This window comes from Cyprinodon tularosa, unplaced genomic scaffold, assembly GCF_016077235.1.
Source record: "Cyprinodon tularosa strain WSP-4 unplaced genomic scaffold, ASM1607723v1 ctg994, whole genome shotgun sequence".
NCBI classification, from domain to species: Eukaryota; Metazoa; Chordata; class Actinopteri; order Cyprinodontiformes; family Cyprinodontidae; genus Cyprinodon; species Cyprinodon tularosa.
The window spans coordinates 80,620-101,968 of record NW_024039778.1 but is presented as its reverse complement, the minus strand read 5'-3'; the positions used below and the strand labels follow the sequence as shown (position 1 = coordinate 101,968).

The 21,349-nt window shown below is 38.5% G+C and overlaps 1 protein-coding gene across 1 annotated transcript in view; it reads left to right on the top strand.

Annotated features, from left to right (window-relative positions):
• tacr3a (tachykinin receptor 3a) overlaps positions 1-21,349 on the top strand; it is a 58,440-nt gene that overhangs the window by 8,555 nt on the left and 28,536 nt on the right. Inside the window, exons 2-3 of the mRNA XM_038276079.1 lie at positions 1,306-1,494; positions 11,761-11,911. Of these exons, the coding sequence (XP_038132007.1) occupies positions 1,306-1,494; positions 11,761-11,911 (340 nt within the window). The remainder of the gene's footprint in view (positions 1-1,305; positions 1,495-11,760; positions 11,912-21,349) is intronic.

Sequence of the window (21,349 nt, the reverse complement as noted above, 5' to 3'; positions counted from 1 at the left end):
AGACAAATAGAATAGAATAGAATAGAATTGAATAGAAAAGAAAACCCCTTTTTTGTCCCACAATGGGGAGATTGTTGTGTTTATAGCAGCGCAGGTTGTAGTAGAAGTGGTCACACAATGTGCACCTTAGAAAATCATATAAAAATAAATGATAGGAAAATAAAACAAATAGAATATTGTACTGTACATTGTTTTACAACACAACACTATCTGGAGAATAAAAAAAGACATGTTATGTGCTAAGAAAAAGAGGAGTGTCTGATACATAAGAAAAAGAGCTTATATCGGAATTTAATTTACTCTTAATTGTTTTTGTTAGTCTAAATTGATTTTTTTCTTCTTCTCTGTTTAATACAAAAGTTTCAAATAAAGAAAAGATATATTTACATCTTTATTCTTAAATCTAAGTGGGGTAAATGGAAACTTAATTTTGCATGAGTAAGAGATGTTACTCTCTGCTTGCAGTCATTGACTGCCAAGCCTCATTTGACTACATGTCAGTGGTTGGATCTTTTTTTGTTTAATTCACTTTTTGATTAATCATAAGAATGTTGATTAGAGTACACTAATCTTAAACTGCAGCCCTAATATTTAATTGGTCTAGATGTATTGCTGGAACTAAACTTACTTATTTATGGAATTTCATGAAATAACCATAAGATCCCTTGAATAAAAATTTTCATTATAAAAACACTATGTGATATTAGTACACAAAATAAAGAATTAGCACTTTATTCCAAAAAAAAAAGTTTAAAAAACAATTCAGTGGACTAAAAAACAATCCACTGGGTCCGAGACCCGCTCGTGCAGTTCAATTTGCATATTTTCTTAGCCAAAACAAAGTGCTTTTGGTCCACTCTAAAAAACCTTAAACTGTAGTGGATGGGAAGTATCTTAAAACTTGGAACAAAGTCCAGAGGATTGTTTTATATATATATATTTTTTTTTTTTTTTTTGTGGAATGACCGTGACCTGGATGACTAAGAATCTTCACCAGCAATTTTTTCTATTTCAGCTCAAAAAAGCTTAAGTGCAACTGTAACAATAGTACATCTCACCAGGTCACAGTCTTTCAAAATTATTCCTTTATTGATTACTCCTATAGATTCTGTTTTTTTTTTTATTATTATATCATTTCTTAAAATCCTTTTTTCTATTTCCACTACGATATAATTTCCTTTTGTGGCCTTATAAGATATCAAGTTCAGCATGAAAATGTGTACAATAGACTTCTTTTTTTTTTTTTATATTTCACAGTGTTCATGTGCAAAGCTGATCTTTTAACTTTCTATCTCTTTCCTGCAGATACATGGCCATAATCCACCCTCTGAAGCCTCGTCTCTCAGCAAAGGTCACTACGGGAGTCATCGTCAGTATCTGGAGCCTGGCAGTGGTTCTGGCTTTCCCTCCGTGCTATTTCTCAGACACCCGAGCTCTACCCCACAGGACCATCTGCTACGTCGCCTGGCCTCGCAAAGAAGATGACCTCTTCATGTGAGAAAAGAATTGCTTCTTGACTAATTGCTGCTTCTCTTTATCAAACTTTCAGAGGTTTAGAAATGTTATCTTGATCTATCATATATGTTTTGTTTAAATTATTCTTGCAACTTTTTATTCAAACTAGTGAGAAGTTAATTGTGTTGTGATGAAATACAACAACATAAACCTCTTCTTGTTAGTTTTTACTGGAAGTATAGCTTAAAGGAATAGTACACCCAAAACATGATTAGCCTTCATTTTCTACTCACCCCCATGCTGAACAACACTCTGGAGTACTTTTTTGATATCTCAAATGCATCTGGAGATCTGGGAGACTTCTTGCTGTCTGCTGACATTCAAATAATGGAGGTCTATGGCGCCCGAGACAGAAAGGTCCACAAAAGTCCACAAAAACTTGTCAATATTCCTCCATACTGCTCGTCCAATGTAATCCAAGTGTCCTGAGTGGGTAGCATCCAGAATTTACTCGAAACGAAGTCATTTAGAACGTTTTAGAGCCTAAACAGTAGTGTATAGGATTTCCTAATAGCGCCCCCATGCGCGCTCACGATTCTACGGAAGCCGGCAGACCAAACCAGCGCATTCAGCTCGGCAAAGAACTCATGCTCTTCCTCAACACTGAAGTCCTCAGACATTTTTCTTTCGTTGTTTCTTTCTTTGCACAGGTAAACAGCACATTTCTTCTTCTACGCTTGCATTATCGGCAGACCAGACGCTGAATGCGCACTTCCTTCCGGTTTGGTCTGCCGGCTTCCGTAGAATCGTGAGCGCGCATGGGGGCGCTATTAGGAAATCCTATACACTACTGTTTATGCTCTAAAAACATTCTAAATGACTTCGTTTCGAGTAAATTCTGGATGCTACCCACTCAGGACACTTGGATTACATTGGACGAGCAGTATGGAGGAATATTGACACGTTTTTGTGGACTTTTATGGACCTTTCTGTCTCGGGCGCCATGGACCTCCATTATTTGAATGTCAGCAGACAGCAAGAAGCCTCCCAGATCTCCAGATGCATTTGAGATATCAAAAAAGTACTCCAGAGTGTTGTTCAGCATGGAGGTGAGTAGAAAATGAAGGCTAATCATGTTTTGGGTGTACTATTCCTTTAAGTAAATTTGCTAAATCTAATACTGTTATTTTTCTTTTTTCAACCCAAGATTAAAATAATAGATCTTTACACCCAACAACACTAAGATTTTCTTCAAAAAAATAAAAAATAAATAAAAACAAAACAAAACCAAGCAATTAAAGTTTCTATAAAAATCAATAAGGTGTTCTGGAAGAATCTTGGTGTCATTGACACATAGCTCAAGTAAATGAGTTGGTATTTTTTCACCAACATGTTCTTTGGCATTGGTAAAAAAAATCTCAGTAAGGCTTGAGATCATAAATAAAAATTGATATAACTAATCTTTATTCAAAACAGTAAGCTATCTGTTATGCAAAGGATTTTATTGGTTGGAATGTCATTTGTGTCCACTATTCAACCATCAAGATGATCATTTAGGTGTTGTTAAAGAATTTTGAAATAGTTATCCTGCTTGATCATCTGCAGCAGCCAAGGGGTGCAAACACTATTGACATACAAAAATTCACAACAAATTCAATATGACTTGGAAACACAATAATGAAACTAGCAATTTTTTTTGTGTTATCTGATTTTTTTTATTTCATAGTAAATAGAGGAGGTACTATGCTCAGTTGCATGTCCCTTTCCATTTGACAAATCTGCTTTTTATCAGGCTTGCTATTTCTTTTACTCATTTCTAATTTTTATCCAAGCGATACCTTTGTATTCAATCTAATATAAGGACGTTTTAACAGAACAGAGCTAAGCATACATTGAAGCGATCATTTTTAAGAAAATACCTTCCATCAAAACTCTTGTCTTGGACCAGTCTGAAGCTAAACTGCTTTACACCCTTTATTTTTTCATTAGCAAGAGTTTGATTTTAAAGACTTTTCATTGTCATAGCAAACGTTTGAACCTCTTGTTTCTACAAAAAGTTTAATGATAAGATTAAAATAATTCATATGAGGTAAATGTTCATGGTTCTGACACTTTCACTTAAACAGTAGTTCATCTACTGAAACCACTTTCTCACAGTTAAAAGGAAAAAAGTTCCAAACAAATCACTTATATAAAAGTGAAAGCAAATAAAACAAACGTCATAGTGTTTTTTTGTTATTAGGATGTTTTTATAAGAATACTGTTATGGTTCTCCCCATTTGGGACTGAGTTTTTAGTTTTCAGTTATCAGTTGTTCTGTTTTGTTGATCTTTGGTTTATGTTCCATTATATTCAAGCAGTTTTTAGTTACTCTCTGTTGCCCCCTTGTACTTGTTTCCTTTCCCTTTGGCTTCCTTGTAGTTAGTTCCACTCACACTTGCTCCATATTCAGCCCATTAGCCCATCCTTTGTTCTGTTCCCCTTATATACTCTCCCTCTGCAGTCACTCAGTGCTAGTTCCTTGTTGTTGTTTGTTGTTCCCTTGTCTCTGGCTTACTATGTGAGTTTTCCCTGATGCTTTCTGGTTTTTGATTCCTAGTCTTTTAGATTTTTGGTTGTCTGCATCTGTTCTTCATTAAACCTTGGAGATTCACCTCTGCCTCTTGGTCTCTGCATTTGGGTCCTCAAAAACCTGCATCCCACTGCAACAACTATTTGTTTTAAGGATGATACTGTTGTTCTGTCACAGTTGGTTGCTTTTGACTTAGACTTAGAAAGCTTTTATTGTAGCTTTCTTAGCCTTTATAAAACAACACTGCTTGTTTACATCTGGTAAGTTCTCTTTATAATAATCAATAATTGAACTTTATTGATCTCACATTGGAGAAATTTACCTCTGCATTTAACCCATCCCCCTGGGGAGCAGTGGGCTGCCACCATTGGGCACCCGGGGAGCAATCGGGTGTTAAGGGTCTTGCTCAGAGTCTGGGGGAGTGGATTTTGAACTCACAACCTCAGGATTCCAAGCTATATGGCCTAACCACACGGCCACCACTCCCCACCTGGTGTGTCTTGTCGAGCAGTTACATGTCGTCAAAGTAAACAGGAGGTAGCTCAGCATACTGTTCAGTAATGAGTGAGCCAGTGCTGAGGATGATAGAGGAGATGGTGTTGTGGATATCAACAGTCTGAGGTCGGTTGGTGAGGAAGTCCAGGACGAATTTCCCCAGTGTGGAATTCAGCCCAAGAGAGGAGAGCTTGCACACTAAAGTCTGTGGGATTATGGTGTTACAAGCTGAGGTGAAATCAAGGAAGACCAGACAGAATTTCAGCTCTCCAGGTGAATGAGGGCTGTGTAGAATACAAATGTCATAGCGTCAGCAGGGGATAGTTTCCTCGTGTATGCATGTGGACGTGGGTCCACAATGACATTAAAGAGGTCCTAGATATGGGTCATGACTATCATCTTTAAGCACTTCATGATTAGCGATGTTAAAGCTATTGGTGGGTAGTCATTCAGGCTTGTCACTGTTTAACACTTAAGGCAGTGCTTCTCAATTATTATCTGTTACGCCCCCCCTAGCAAGAAGAAAACTATTCGCGCCCCCCACGCCCCACGTGACTATCCATCTCTGCATAACATTTTATCCTAATTAACATTAAAGAAAAAAAAAAAGAAAGACATATGGTCAAACTTACAAAGAATAACTTTATTAAATCGTGTTTTAAGTCATGTTTTAAACATGTTTAAACTGTAAACATGTTTGACAAACTAATTGCACCATTGCAAAATTAAATCAAATCAATAAATAATATTTAATAATTATAATAACTAATAAACTACAAAAAAAATAACTAATTTATATTTAGTTCAGCAACATTAACTCAGGAGCACAATATATAAAACACTTGAACCTACAAAACAAAAATGAATTAAACAATTTGTGCTCATTTTTTCTTTTTTTGATCAAAATGAGGAGGAAGTCAGGTTTAATGGCTACAATGAGCACGTTTTGCAGTGCACAGCTTTTCGAAGCGAGGTTCGAAGCATGATAGTGCAACTCTCAGCTCCTGCTCAATGTTTAGCTGGGACCTGTACTTGGTCTTCAGTGCAGCAACAGCAGAGAAGCCAATCTCACAAAGGTAAGATGTTGCAAAAGGAAGCAGAATGCTTATAGCTTTCTCTCCTAAGAGTGGATACTGCCTCTCTACACTCAGCCAGAATGCACTGAGTGTCTGTGATGTGAACCTCAGTCTCAGTGTGGAGTCAGACGTCATGTCAATGAACTGCTCCTCTTCTGCAGAGCTGAAACCAGTTGGAGCTGCTGCACTGAAAGGGTCTCTCACCCAGTCATACTGGGAACTGTTTTCAGGGAAGTACTTTTTAAAGAATCCAATCAGTGAAGAAATATGCTGCTTAATGTGTGGAATCACTGAGATAGCATCATAGTCATTAGTGTCTACAAATTCATGCAGGTTCTCAAATGAATCTGTGTTTCCTTCATCAAGTTGCCTGCCCCACATTGCAAGCTTTCGGGTGAAAGAGCTAATCTTGTCTGTGACCTGAGGGAGGTGTTTATCTTTCCCTTGAAGCTGTAGATTCAGTTCATTTAGCTTTCCAAATATGTCACTCAGGTAGGCCAGTTTTCCCAGGAAGTTCTCATCACAAAATTTTTCTGCCACTTCATACTTGTGCTCCTGCTCCAAAAACACTCTTATTTGCTCTCTGAGCTCAAAAACACGGGACAAGACTTTTCCTCGTGACAACCACCTTGCTTCACTGTGATAGAGCACAGTTTGATGTTCAGCTCCCATCTCCTCACAGATGGCAGAGAAGACTCTTGTTTTTAGTGGTCTGGTCTTTATAAAATTGACTACATCTATGATGTCAGTCATAACCTCACTTAATTCAGGGGAAAGTTGCCTGGATGCAAGTGCTTCTCTGTGTATAATACAGTGTGTCCACTCAGCATGAGGTGAGGCTGTCTTGATGAGTGCCCTAAGTCCTTTTCTCTTCCCTGCCATGGTTTGTGCACCATCACTGCAAACACCAATGCAGTTCTCCCACTTTAGCCCATTCTCAGTCAGAAAGGAGTCCAGAATTTTGAATAACTCCTCAGCTGTGGCTCTGTCCCTGACATATTTACAAAAAAGTAGATCCTCACACAGGGAGTTAGACATGTCAAAACGTACATAAGCAATAAACAGACAGTCTTTGTTGCTGTCAGTTGCTTCATCAAATTGTAAGGCAAAACGTTTGTCTTTGAGTTTATCTACCAGCTGTTCTTGAAGATCGTTAGCAATGTCATCTATACGTCTGGCGACAGTGTCATTGGACAGAGGGATAGTTTTTAGTTTTGCTGCACTGGCGTCGTCCAGCATGACAGAGACCATGTCTAATGCTGCAGGCAGTATCAGCTCCTCTGCTATGGTGTGGGGCTTTTTGCACTGCGCAATTTGGTACGCCACCTTATATGATGCTAACCAGTGACGTGCGGTCAGGGGAGGCAGGTGAGGCAGTGCCTCACCAGCCATCATGGAAAGAAAGAAAATATATAATCATAAAGTAATTTAAATTGTTATATTCATCCGGTGGTTTGTACTAAAAAATATTCATTTTTCATGTAGCTTCACCAATTTCGATTTTTATTTGTTCAAAATCGCTGAATTTTCTTATTTTCCCATTCAAATGCTTGGAAGCGATGCCGGTGAGGCAGCAGCGAGCTCTGCCTCACCTTGGATTGCGCAACCCCTGGCTCTGCGCTGGCTGCAAAGCGGAGAGAGCATGTTGCTGTACGGCGTCAATAAAATGGTTTAAACAAATGTAATATGTGAACTTATTTCTAATAATTTGGCTTATGTATATAATGTACAGAGCTTTTTGTCACCAACTGTGTTTGTGTAACGTGTTTCGTGTAATGAGCGATTATAAACGGCAGAGAACAAGTTCGAGGTGAGGCAGGCAGTTCTCTTGCCTCATGGCAGGGGGTGCTCAAGAGACTGAAAACATAAGGCAGGAACAGGACGGATCAAGGAAGGCTTTCTTCCCTGGCAGTGATCTCCATTGAGACAGAGAGACTTTTAAAACTGAAGGAAGATAAGGAGGACTTCTATTCATTTATAAGTAAAGGTAAGACAGTAATAACATTTATTTTGTTTTGTTTTTTAAGGAAATGTGTGTTTTGTGAGCTACAGTTTGTATGTGTAAGGATGCAGAAGTGAAACATAACCTGTAAACTGCTGTCAATCTATGCATCTATTTGCAAATCTGATTCTGATGACGTCAGTGCCTCACCAGCTATGAACCTCACCGCACGTCACTGATGCTAACAGCGCTCGATGGTTTACTGAAGTAGCCTTCACAAAGCGGGATGACTGTTGGCAATATTCAGCACGTTTTCGCTGAAAAAACTCTAGCGGCTTATCGGCGTGATTGGGGTGTAATGTATTTAAGTGACGCGCTAATTTATTTGGCTTCATGCTGTCCGCTGCGAGCATTTTTAGACACAGCAAACACACCGGTCTTTCCTCTTCTCCAACTGTAGTGACAGTGAAGCCAAGCGCTAAATACGCTTCGTCGTATTTCCTCGTCTTAGCTTTCGGGTGACTTTCTTTTCTCTCATTATCTTTGTCTCTCTCCGCTTTTCTTTTCATCCCTGTTAAAAACTTTTTCATGTTGGCGGTTTTTATGTTGAATAACAGAGGCTTTAGACAGAACGCAGTCGGAGCTTTCTGTTGACTCAACACTGGTAACCAGGTAACCTTGTAAGCCGTAAAATGTTGCACTGTCGCAAACGTGACAGAAGTAAAAATTACAGCGCCACTGCCGCCTACTGTAGTGGATGCGCAATTACACTTTATAATAGTACGGCCCCAAAAAAAAAGCCTGTTCCCTAGGGTCACACGCGCCCCCCCAGGTATCGCACCACGCCCCCCAAAGGGGGCGCGCCCCACTATTTGAGAAGGACTGACTTAAGGACAGGAGTGGTGGACTTTAAGCAGATTGGCACATATTCTAGTGACAATGAAGTGTTAAAGATGTTTGTCAACACCTGAGGTAGCTGGTGTTCTGCCCCTTAGTACCTGCGCCGGGATGTTGTTGGGGCCTGCAGCCTTATGGGGATTCATTCCTTGACGGCCTGCCTCACATCCACCATGGTCTTATGGAAGTGTATCGGACCAGGAGGTGCTGGTCTGGTGCTGGTGGGGGAGTTGTAATCCTCAAAGCTGGCACAGTCTCTCTTCAGTGCATCTAGCAATGAGGAGTCCGTAAGGAATTTTGCATCTCTGATGTTTGTAGCCTTTGATGCCCTTTCAAATGTGCATAATTTTTGGGTCTATGTATTTGATGAAGAAGAGGTGAGAGAGATGCATAATCAGTCAGCAACCTCCAGGCAGCTTTTTGAAAATTAAATTTACACATTTGAAAATATCTTCTTGACTTCTTCAAGCATACGATATCTCTCTGTGACAAAAAAAGCAAAATTTTTGTTAAGTGAAAAAGTACTATTGCTCTTGTGGCTCAATCTGAATACCTTACATCGGTAAGTAAACTTAAGCTATGGTGAAAGAGTGTGTGGGCACCATTTACATGCAAATCGAATGCCTCAGACTCCTTAAACCCCAATCGGCCATGACAGATGGCCGCTCAAACTGAGCCTGGTTCTGCTGTAGTTTTCTTTAATTTAAAAGGGGGTTTTCCTCTCCACTGTCACTTCAAGCATGCCTGGTGTGAAGGACTGCTTTCGAGTCAATCTATTTATGCAATCAGCTGGTTTTCCGTAGATAGAAAATTTTGAACCAATCTGACTGTATGTTCCAGTTGAATTGTTTCTGTAAAGTGCCTTGAGATGACATGGGTTGCGAATTGGTGCTATAGCCCTTATTTTGATGTCAGTTTTTTCACTATAGACAGTGACATTTGTGTTCCAACATCTTTTAATAAATTATGCATTGGTGGATTATGGGTTTGTCATTTGTATTTTACCAGTGTTTTGTTTTTTTCTAAGGTATGGTGTTTAGATAAAATTGCTTTAAAAGTTAAACTGATTTTGGAAGCTATTAAACAAACCAAACGGGAGGATATTTTTGTGTTCTCTAACTCACACAAGGGTATCTGTTACTGCAAGTTAACGTCAAGCGAATACCTTTAAGCTAATGGCTGAAGCTGGCTAAATCTAACAGCTGAAGTTGGCCTCACCAAAATAACCTACTTAACAAAGAGAAATGCTGCAGAGAAATGATTCACCAAGTAGTATTACAAGAAATGGTTCTGTATAGATCAGCGGCAAATCATACTGGGGTGTGATAGAGATGGTTCACTCAATCACTTTACAAATCAGTTTGTGATTCTTTTATGTTGTGACTGAGCTGAAGTTTCCTGTCAGCCGACCTACAATTGAGAGTCAATACCGCTGAATCCCTCACATGATTTATACATGCTGTCATTGTCTTGTGGCCTGAACAAATCGTGCCCTCAGTCATGCAGTATGTACATCACACTGAGAGTGGCACAGTTTCATCTGTACACATATATAGCTATGATTTTTTGTATATATAGCTATGAAGTAACAAATTTTTTAAATCTAAAAGTCAAAAAATTACTTCTTTTGATTGACTTCCAATTGCCAAAATATTTTAAATAAGGTAAGACATGAGCCTGAAAAGTCAGTTTGATATCCATTACCTGTTTTAGCTTTTATGGAACATAAAAGGCTGTTAAAGTTTTATGATTAGCATATTTAATGTCACAAAAGTTAAGCTTATTGTTACAAGTATGGGTATGTTATGTGACCAAAGCAGACTACTTTTATTGTAAAAACCAAAATTGTACTTACATGAGCTAAGTGATTTGGTGGACGAATCTTTCCAACAAATCATATTAATGTACTGGTTCTAGTGATTAGTTTTACTCAAAATATGTGCTTCCACCACTCTCTTGGACTGCTCTGATCAAAACTGTTTGGAAAAGAAGGAACATTCAGCTGAACCTTCCAAGCTGATTAGTCTAAGTGACACCTAGCGCTCCTAATCAAAGTTTTTTTTTGCCAATAATGGTAAAAAATTAAATAGCAGCAGATGTGAATGCTTGCTGTATTGTTGCTGTATTGCTTTTCCTCTTCCCAGGATGAAATCATAGAGCCGCACAAAACGTGAAATGTGATAGCAGCAGCTACATCCTGCTGTGCTGCCATATTTGTTTTGGTTTCACTGTGGGCTCAGCAGGTCTTCATTTTTGTCACAGTTATGTGTCCCACCTGAAACTATAATACTGCAACATGACTGTCAGAGCCGTTTTGGGACAGTCTGGAATGGTTGAAGCGGAAATGGTATAAGATGGATTCCCGTGTTTGTGAACACACAATTACCACGGGAATTCAGCTTGCAAGCAAGATTACACGACATAATTTCTCCATTAAGATCTTTCTTTTTTGAGACAGTTTGCTGAAAAATCCTCAAAGCGAAACAGGCTGTGCTTTCTCAGTACAGTGCTATTCAGATCCAATTCAGATCTATTTAGTTCAGTCCAATCAAGGCAGCGCTTTTTTCTCTTCACCCACCAAAAGTAGTCCAAACTGATGTCAAATTTCTAAGTGTTGCTGCATCCAGCTAAACTCTATACCTGTCTGCAATCTGGTGTTTTCCTTGACTTTTTATAATTCATGTCGATGAAAGATACTGGAGGTACTCTTTTTATCAATTGCAGTCAACCTCGAATGGTCAATTTCTAACAAAATAATATCCCACTTATGTTTCACATGTGTTTTTCATTATGCCTTTAATCACAAGGGAATGTGAAATACTGCCTATTTTGTCAATATCAATATGCTTTTCTTCCACTGTCTTCATTTGACAGAAAAGCATTCCACAAGAGCTTTAAGCTTCGTGGATGCTGAACTCTCCAGCGCTATAATTGAAGAAAAAAAATTAATTGAACTACAAAGTGGTGAGCAATTCCTCTACAATTATGCCAAAACCTTCCTGATGGCTTAACTCTGTGTGATCATGATGGGAATTTTTGTTTTGTTTTCCAAAATCAGTTTTGGAGGTCCAAAACCTGTAACCGAACGTAGGGAGGAACATGAAGAGGACAGATTAGGGACAAAATATTTTGTCATTTAGCTCCTATCATTTTGTTGTACTCTTAAAGCGGAAGGTAGTGAACTAGGATCTTTTTGGTCCTTCCTTGTGCAGCCAGTTATTTCTCTAAACCTAAAGTCATAACCTGCACCTACACAATGTATAAACCTAAAAATCTTGTAATGCTCTACTACACCTTGTACCATTTTCTTACTTTCTCCTCAGGTATCATATCATAGTGACAGTTCTAGTGTACGTGCTGCCATTAGTGGTGATGGGAATCACTTACACTATCGTGGGGATGACACTCTGGGGTGGTGAGATTCCTGGAAATTCATCTGATAATTATCATGGACAGCTCAAGGCTAAAAGAAAGGTAAGCAAGTTTAATGTTGGCTTTACTTTGGGGTTGAAATGAAGCATGGCTATGGTGGCTCAAACAGAAGCTGGACATTTAAACTAATATGCTGCCAACTTGAAATAAAGTGTGGTTTTGATCTTATCTGCCTCAAGCTTGTTTTATGCTTTACGCATCTGCGAGGTTCGTGGAAAATTTGTAGCTATGCAGACGGATCTGCTTGGAAACAATGGCGAGTTTGAAAATATGAACATCTAGAGACATTTCCTGATTTAGCCCATAAATATCACCAAACACTCCAGGAATGAAATGACTGTCACTCTCAAACGACATGAAGAGGCTTCGATAAAGTTATAAATGGCTGTGTAGTTTGTGTAGTGGTGTTGTCAGTTTGCAGTGTGTGCTGAACACACACCCCTCCAAAGCTGACCAGATCAGGGGGAAAGCCGCACAGAGTATATATGCTGCACACGATGTGACAGGTGGTTCACTTTCTGCGCAGAATGTCTTTGCATCAAGCATAAGGAGCACTTCAGACTCCCAAGTAGTAAGCTCCTCTTTGAGGTTTAGTTGTGTGATCCCTTTGCCCTTTGGGATTTGGATTTAAGCTTCTTCCTTGCAATCTTTTTCTGAATGAAGGGAATTCCAGAATACCTATAAACTAAGTTGATAGGTATGTATTCTACAATTGTACTACATATCTAATAAATTCATTCACTAATATTAAGTATAAATATTTGGCTCTTGGGCAGGGGTCTTCTATGTTTTCCAGGGCAAGGACCCCCAAACTGATGGCGAAGTGGAGCGGGGACCCCCTAATTATATAAAGTGTATAAAATTGTGTCATATCAAACAGATGCTATAGTCACGCTATTACATATGGAGTCATGTAATGAAAATAATTTTGCCCTGGGATTATGATAGTATTTTGGATTCCATGTTGATGGGACAGGTGTTGTGAATGAAACACTACCCAGCTTGAAAGAGCTCCTGTGTGTCTCTGAAAGTGTGCATTGATGACAAAAGACATCTTTTGCCTCATATATCTGTTTACTACAGTACGTTGAATTAATGCAATGTATATTTATAGACATTTCAATTAGTGAAAAAAATTGCAGGGGGGGAATATAAGACAAAAAGTCTAATCAACCAAAACTTTCGCTACCGCCATGCAGTACCTCCATGGACCCCCAAGGGGTCGCGACCCCCTGTTGAAGACCTTCACTTTAGGGCTTTATTCCTCTCTTTTCTGTGTCTATCGCTATAGGACTTATCTGTGTGTGAAAAGTTTGTATATCTTGCTTGTATTTATGGATCAGTGCATTAGTTGCAACTTCCTCTTCCCTTCTATGTGGTGGCATATCTATTTTTAGCACATTATTACCAGTACCTAAAGGGCTGAAGTGAGACAATTACTATATCATTCTTGTTAAATGTCATGATATAAAAAAAAAACTAGTCAGGAGTGGAGCTAGAGCAGTGATTATCAACCTTTTTTGAGTGGTGGCATACTTTTTTGTATTAACAAAATCCTCGGGCAACCAAAATGACACAAAATGAAATATTATGTAGTAAATAATATAGTTTCTAAATGTATTTATACTCACTTAGTGTGAATCCTGGGCTGTTTCGATTAACACAAAACAGATATCCTCGCAGGAATGGCAAAAAGACACACACAACACAACTGTCTGCCTCAACAGTTCTCAGTCTCTGTTTTTAGTTTTTATGTCAGCTCACATAGATATGTGGTTGAAAACGGGAGCAATGTCATAATCCCTTCAAAAGATAACCAAAAACTGTCTAAAGGAAGATCAACAAAGTTTAGCTTTGAACCATGATCCTGTTTCAATTCAGTGAGTTCCTCTTGCTCCTTTAAAATCATGTCCTTTCAAGCCACGGATACTTAGCTGTATGGGTCCCTAACTCAGTCAAGGCATTCTGTGAAAGCTGAACAGAAAAAAAAATGACAACTTCTCCTCAAGAGTTATTAAATGTGTGCCAATCTCCTCGCACATTGCAGTTGCAGTTTCTCTGTGAGTGGGAACATCTCAAGGTTGCCATTAGGGGTGGGTATTGGCAAAGAAGTCATGATTCGATTCCAATCACGATTCACATGCCACGATGCGATTGTATGCATCACAATACTTGAAATATTGTGATGCATCACGATGCGTTGCAATATTTTTACTGAACACTGTAAGAAAAAGATACAGCCATTACCAGTGGCTGACTGGCTGGGTATGATCTGGATCGTGTATTCAATTGATACATAACTGAAAGCAACTGCATTCATACATAGTTGTATTTATTGAAATGACTTTTGGAGGTGTTGCCATGAAAACAAATACTGGACACAAATATTACTATTACTGGTGTGGACACACTGACAAAAAGATCTTAGGATTCATAAAACTTAAAATAACAAAATAAGGATAATCAGTGCCGTTTACATGGCCTCAGTGGTCCTTTAAACCAATGAAATGAAAACATTCAAATGTATGACATTTCCCCTTTTGCAAATTACGTGCATCATATCAATTTCATTTTTACCTTCTTTGTTTTTAAAGCGAATTTTCTCAGTGTCCTCCATGTTTTGTTTACAAATGACTCGTCACAGTATCCCGTGGCCAGAAATGCTTGTGACACAAAGCAGCAGGCGTCAACACATCCGCAGCGACATCTGCTGGACTGGAAGTTGTATTACACTTGGTTTGGCTGATGTGCGCCAACCATTCATGTATTTAATTAGTTCATTTTTAAAAATTAAGAATCGATACTTGGTGTCAAGAATCGATGCAGTAGATCACAAAAATTTTAATCGCGATGCATCGTCATGACGATTATTTTGCACACCCCTAGTTGCCATGCTGCACATGTTGTTGCCAGAGCGCTTGTAGACAGGTTTTTCATTTTGGACTTGCATCCGTGTGTTCAGATCATTCAGATAATGAAATATATCAGCCAGGTTGCACACCACTCATCGCTTGCAAGCAACTTTGAATATCTGAACTCTTGTTAGGCAGAAGTTCCTTTGCAACTCATACACCCGGGGCAGCACTTTGCCATGCAACAGCCACCGGACCTCCATATGGAGCAATAAGATTTTATGTTCCACTCCCATTTCTTCACACAAAGATCCAAATAAGTGACATCTAAAAGGTTGCATCTTCACAAAGTTCCCTATGTGCACAACATCATCCAACACAGGCACTTTAGCTATCTCTTTGCCCGTGTCATAGTATCTCATTTACAATGGATTTACAAGCTGGCAGTATTAATGTTTCTTTTATTTTACTACGAGTTCAGCAAGAAGGTAGCTAACTATGAGGGATCTCTCATTTACCTTTGTGGTTTTTCTCAGAAAAGTTGCATGTTTGTCATTGTTTTTAAGAAAGCATACAGTAGTAGCCATTTAAAATTTCCTCAATTTCCTTGATGGGCCCTTGGCTTTTCCTTGGCTGGTCCCCTACAATTCCTTTTTAAACATCAGTCTTGGCACTAACATATTCTTTCTGTCATGATTTGTGCACATTGACATCTAAAGAGAAGCAGCTTTTTCCTGGTCAATCCCTGTAATTCAGTGAAAGGGTGGAGTCAGAGTAAAAACGTTTGCACGCCCATTGGAAGGAGGGGTTACTTCAGTGGCTGGAAGTTGGCTGCCATTTGTCTGGCATTTAACCGAGAAGGCCCTTTTGAATGGCTGCTACTGTACTATATAGTCCATAAGCTCGTTTTGAACGGATGGGTGTTTCGTTTGGGGATGATGTTTAAGCTAGCCTGGCACCATGACGCTATTGGACAGCTTCTCACAAAGCACAGCGGAATCGGTGCTTTCTCATCCACGGTGAAAGTAAATCCAAAGGAAAGATGCGCCCACTGTCTGGGTCAGAATTTTCTCCAGTGCCATGTTCGGCATTTGCATTTTTCCTTCTCAAAAACTTCTCCATTACTGTCACTAGCTCGTCTTGCTGAGATCCCAAATTGTCACTGTCACTACGTTGTCTTCACAGGTTTTTATCCGCCTCTGCTGCCACCCATTAAAATAGAAGAGTATTGCATCATCTGCTACACTTAATGACAGCACAGATACCCGACAATGGTGAATTAGGTGATTGGTGAATTAGATAATTTCACATGTCAAACCTGACAATCTCTCATGGCACACTAGTGTACCGCAGCACAGTGGTTGAAAATCACTGAGCTAGAGGAAGGGGCAGGGGGAGCTGGACTCTGAACACTGACTGCCCTGCAGAAAGCGTGACATAGGGGAAGAAGAGAAAGATGGATTTATAAAATCAAAAAGGCAGCAAGAGAAATAATAACTGGATGAGTCAGCATAAGGATGGAAAGATTAATCAAATTAAGTAAATTTGAATGTAAAGGACTTAAGTATACTCATTTTAAAATACAAAAGCATAATACAAGGATTTTGAGTTTTTTTTATGCTACATTGTTTGCAGATTGGAAATTACAAACACACAGCTTATCTCTTTTTTGTTACTGATATTTACTTAAATATATTCAATGTCAAGAAACTCATTTTGCAAATATTCAAGTAAATTCTTTCTCATAGCCTGCTGATGAATTATCTATGCAGCTTGGAATTTATGCTCGTTTTAACTTATATTTAAATGCAAAATTGTTCAGCCCTAGAGATGAATACAAAACACCTTTGGTGGTCATAAAAGAAATATGTAACATGAAAAAAACATGGAAATTTATGCTTTATAGCTTTTGTTACATCATTAATTGCGTTCATACATCTGATGATAAAGCATTAAGAACTCATTAAGAGCTAAATTATTTTCTTTACTACATTATGCCCTAGTCTTTGACTCATTCAGATAAATTAAACATGTATCATGTCAACTCTCAAGGATATAAAAAAGAGATTTATTGTAGTAGACTGTTCTAAAATATTTAGAATTGAAGACTGCGCTGACAAAGGTTTCCAAATGAGAATGCTGGCTGCAGCATATTCTTTTGATCCTTAATGTCTTAAAGCAGCAGGTATTGCTCTCTCAACACTTTAGAGAAGAAAACCCTTCAATTCAAGGTAACCCAACCTTTGTGATTGTCACTGGACAGACACAGGGTCTGAAACCAGCAGTGTCTTCAGGGTTTTATCCAAAGTGACTTAGTAGTGAAGTAGTCCAAAGTCCTTTAGAAAAAACTGATAAAAATTGCAACATAAAGATGGATGACTGTGACCATTTTAGTGTTTTTCTTTTATGGGACAAAGTATTTTTGAACTGATTTTAATATGATTATGTAATATCTAAAATCACATTCCTGTCATACTGGCATATTCTGTCTGGTGACATTTTGGCATTATCTTCAGAGTATTTATATTCTTCAATAGCTTTTGATTGTGTTATGTCAGAGTACTCTACTTCCGAAAGTATTTATTTTGTGGGCATGTGCTTCAATGACACATTAGAAAACATAAGGAAATGTGAACAGAGCCATGATTATTTTTGTTTTACAGAAAAAAATGCCCTCATCTTTGACAACAAAATCTTTTTTTTTTTTACAGGAAATTATTTCAAATGGTGAGCTGTGACTTCCTTGCAGTTATTGAAAACCAAAACAATCTAATAATGTAACCTATAAATTAAAACAAAGTCACAGAAATGTATTAGCAAAACCAACAGAACACATTGCCTTACATCTTTGATTATCTGATACAAATAAAGAAGCACCTCATGAAATCAGATTGATCAGTTTGACCTAAAAAAAAAACACAAATAAGCCCCAGACAGCTACTTTTTTGAAATTACCTGTCCATTGTGTTTGATAGGCCTTTTATGCTAAGAAGGATTGATTCATTTTCATATCTACTGAGGTTGAACTTCGGCCTCAGTCACTCTATGTTCACCTAAAAAATGTTTACTTTATTCCACTTCTCAAGTGGCATAAATTTAGATTTTTCCACTGTGGCATGCCAGATACCACTTTTGTTATTCTAATGATACCCTGCAACTTTAAAGAGACATTTCAAACAAATCACAGACAGCTTGGTTCAAAGTTTTTTATCTCAGGAAAACCAACTGATTGCATTGAGACACTGACCCTATAGCAATCCCTCACACCAAGCATACATGCAGCAAGAGGGGAGAGGAAAAACTCAGTTTTAACAGAAAAAAATTTACAGTAGAACCAGGCTCAGTGTGAGTGTCGGAGGCTGACTGGGGTTTCATGGAGATAGAAGTAGACATACAAGGAAGCAAATATACTAGGGATGCACGATATTGGGATTTTGGCCGATATCCGATATGCCGATATTTTAAAACTCATGTAGCCGATAACTGATATCGATACCGATGTTAAAGCTGGACAAAAATAAGTAGTCATTGAAAATAGCAGTTTTGTTATCCATTTCTGACACTTTGAAAAATAATATACTCAAATATATTTTCATATGCTGATATCAAATTGATTTTAAAAAACACGGTATCGATCTATTTTACTTTCAAAATCTCGTGAAATTTTGCAAATTCTTGTGAGATTTTGTTAGTAAAATAGATCGATACCGCGTCAATATATCGACATAAAAAAATATGGCCAAATTTCGTGAATTTTCGGGGGATTTCGTAGCATAACGATGACATATAGCAATATTTCATTGGTAAAAGAGATTGATATGGTGTTTTTAAATGGCAATATATCAGCGTATGAAGATATTGTGATATTTTAATGTATCAATATTTTTCCCTCGTCTTTAGAAGTTTTTAAGTCTGTAAAAAGAAGTTTTTGAGGAAGAAGAAGAAGTAGTATTTTTTTTTTTTTAGACTTTAGAAACTCAGAAGCTGATCAAATATCGGGTTAAATATCGGTGGGGTGGCCGATGTCCGATATTCAGTTTTAAGGCCGATACAGGCCGATACCAATAGGTGGCCGATTATATCGTGCATCCCTCAAATATACAAAAGGTCATTTTTAACTAGCTCCATAGCTAACAGCCAATCAGATGAGCCAGTTTCCATATTAGAGGATGAAAGAGAGAATATACAGTTAGTCACAGTAAAGGAAACAAGAATATACTGGGAAAAAAACGGGCCAAACTCCAACAGCTATAAACCAAAGGGACAATGGCAGCAGCACAGATGATATTTCTTCAGACTGATGTTAGAGCCAAACAGCAACAGGCCAAATTAAGCTTCTATGAAGTGTGAAAGTAGAGAGAGTATACTGTAAAGTGGGTGGAACTAACAAATTCTGCAAATTGGGAGAATAGAACCAGAATAATAAAGTGGTCCTTATGTCCTGCAGTAGCTTAATCCTATACATTAATTATCGAGATAGCTCAGGATAACCTGAGCCTCTCTTAATATAAGCTTAATCAAAGTGGAAGGTTTAATCCTTACATTAAAAGAATATAAGGTGTGTGGTTCAATGACTGAAACTGGTAGTTGTTTCCACAGAAGAGGAGCCTGATAACTGAAATATCCTCTGCCCATTCTACTTTTATAATTTCTAGGAAACACAAGTAAAGCGGCAAATTGAGACTGAAGTGCTCTGTTAGGAACATAATTACTGATCAGATCTCTGATATACTGTAAGATGTAGCTTGGATATTTAGGACTTCATATGTGAGAAGGAGGATTTTAAATTCTATGCTGGATGCCAATGAAGAAAGCTAGGATAAGAGAAATAGGATCTCTCTTTTTAAATCCCTCTGGCTGCAGATTTTGGATCGGCTGAAAGCTTTTAACCACAATTTGCAAAGTTCCTGGTAGTAAAGAACAACAATACCTGAGCATTGAAGTAACAAATGCATGTATTAGTTTCTCAGCATCACCCCTGGAAAAGTTATTTTATATTTTTTGTAATATTCCAGAGTTAAAAGGAGGAAATCCTACAAACCTCTAGTATCAGAATTCTTATTCGATTGTCATATATGAACAGAATGGCAACGGTGCAGAAATTCAAAATGTATGTTAGGATACCAGTTTCTCCAGGGAGTGATGAGAAAGTCTGAATGGAAACTGGTGCCTTTTGAAGAGTAGAATCTTGAAAATGTCTGCAAGAGGTAGTCTGTGAGGCTTAGAATGGAGAAATATTAATTGCCCATGCAATGGAGAACAGTAATGTTTAGAAAAAGGCATAAAACGCATATGACTGCAAAAGGCTGCTTGCATAGCCTGTGGGCTGCATTGCATGCATTTGTCACTGTTACTGCACTCGCTTGATGTGTGACTCAGAAGCTAATGTATTGATCCCACAGACTGAAGTGACCAAAATGAATGAGGCACTTGATCATGCAGTGTGGCCAACACACAGAGGCACCATTTGCTTACTTGTATAAAATACCAATAATATGAGATACAACAACACATATACAGTAACCCTCACGCTAATGCCTTCCTCATACAATGATGAGAGACAATGAAATGAATGACATGCTGGCTCAGACATCGGCTGGCAGAAAAAGGTCGGGGTCAGGTGCTTGGGAACCAGAGCAGCATGATGAAAGGTGCTCACAGAGGCTACATGCAAAGGATGTGGGAAAAATAGTCATTTTGAAACCCACAGCCCATTACGCTCGAAAGTAACTACGGCAAGTTGAGAGAGATGAACTGAGACGGTACTGAACAATAGATGGCAGTATTATGCCTGAGAATACTATCTGTAAAATTATCTACGTAAACAAACCTCATCACTTGAGAAGGTAGGTGATGCGGACGTCGTGGAAGACATTTTGTCTCGTAACGCTCGCCGTACTGTTGGGGGGGAGAAGCGGTGGGGGGGAGATGTTCATGTTGCTGCGGTCTGCAGTCTGGACGTTAGATGTCGCTAAAAATTACACACTGTAGCTTTAATAAAGTGAAGCCGCACTTTTGACCTGGGGGGCATTTTAAAGGGGTTCCATGACGCTCGCAACCAGTTCACAACAGATACACATGAACCCTGGCTGTAGGCGTGACCACCTGTGTATTTTTCCTGGATGACGCAATCACGTTAAGTGTTACAGCCAATTACCGAAACTTGGTACCGAAAGACGAGGCATGTTTCGATACTCTGTAGAACCGAAGCATTTCGGTCGGTACTATAAAAGAACCGAAGTTCGGTACCCAGCCCTATATGGGAGAGGTTTGCACGGACGAACAGAATGGTAATGGCAGACCAACCAGACATTGTGCTGTTGGACGATGTGATAGACATAGCATTATCAAGCAACCTCAGGAAAAAGGAACATGAGAAACTCCACGTACAGTTAGGGATAAATGGTAAAAAAAAAATATTATTTCCATATCAGCATTATATTCTACTGTATATGTCCACTTTTTGAAATAGCTGACACCTGGTCATCTTCTGCATCAAAAATGCAAGCTACTTTTTAAGCATTTTGGTCTGACAAATTTCCTCCAAATCACCAGAAATAAATAAATAAAAAATACATATGTTGTTCTGATCTAATAGTAAGTTACAGCATATTTTACTCATACACCG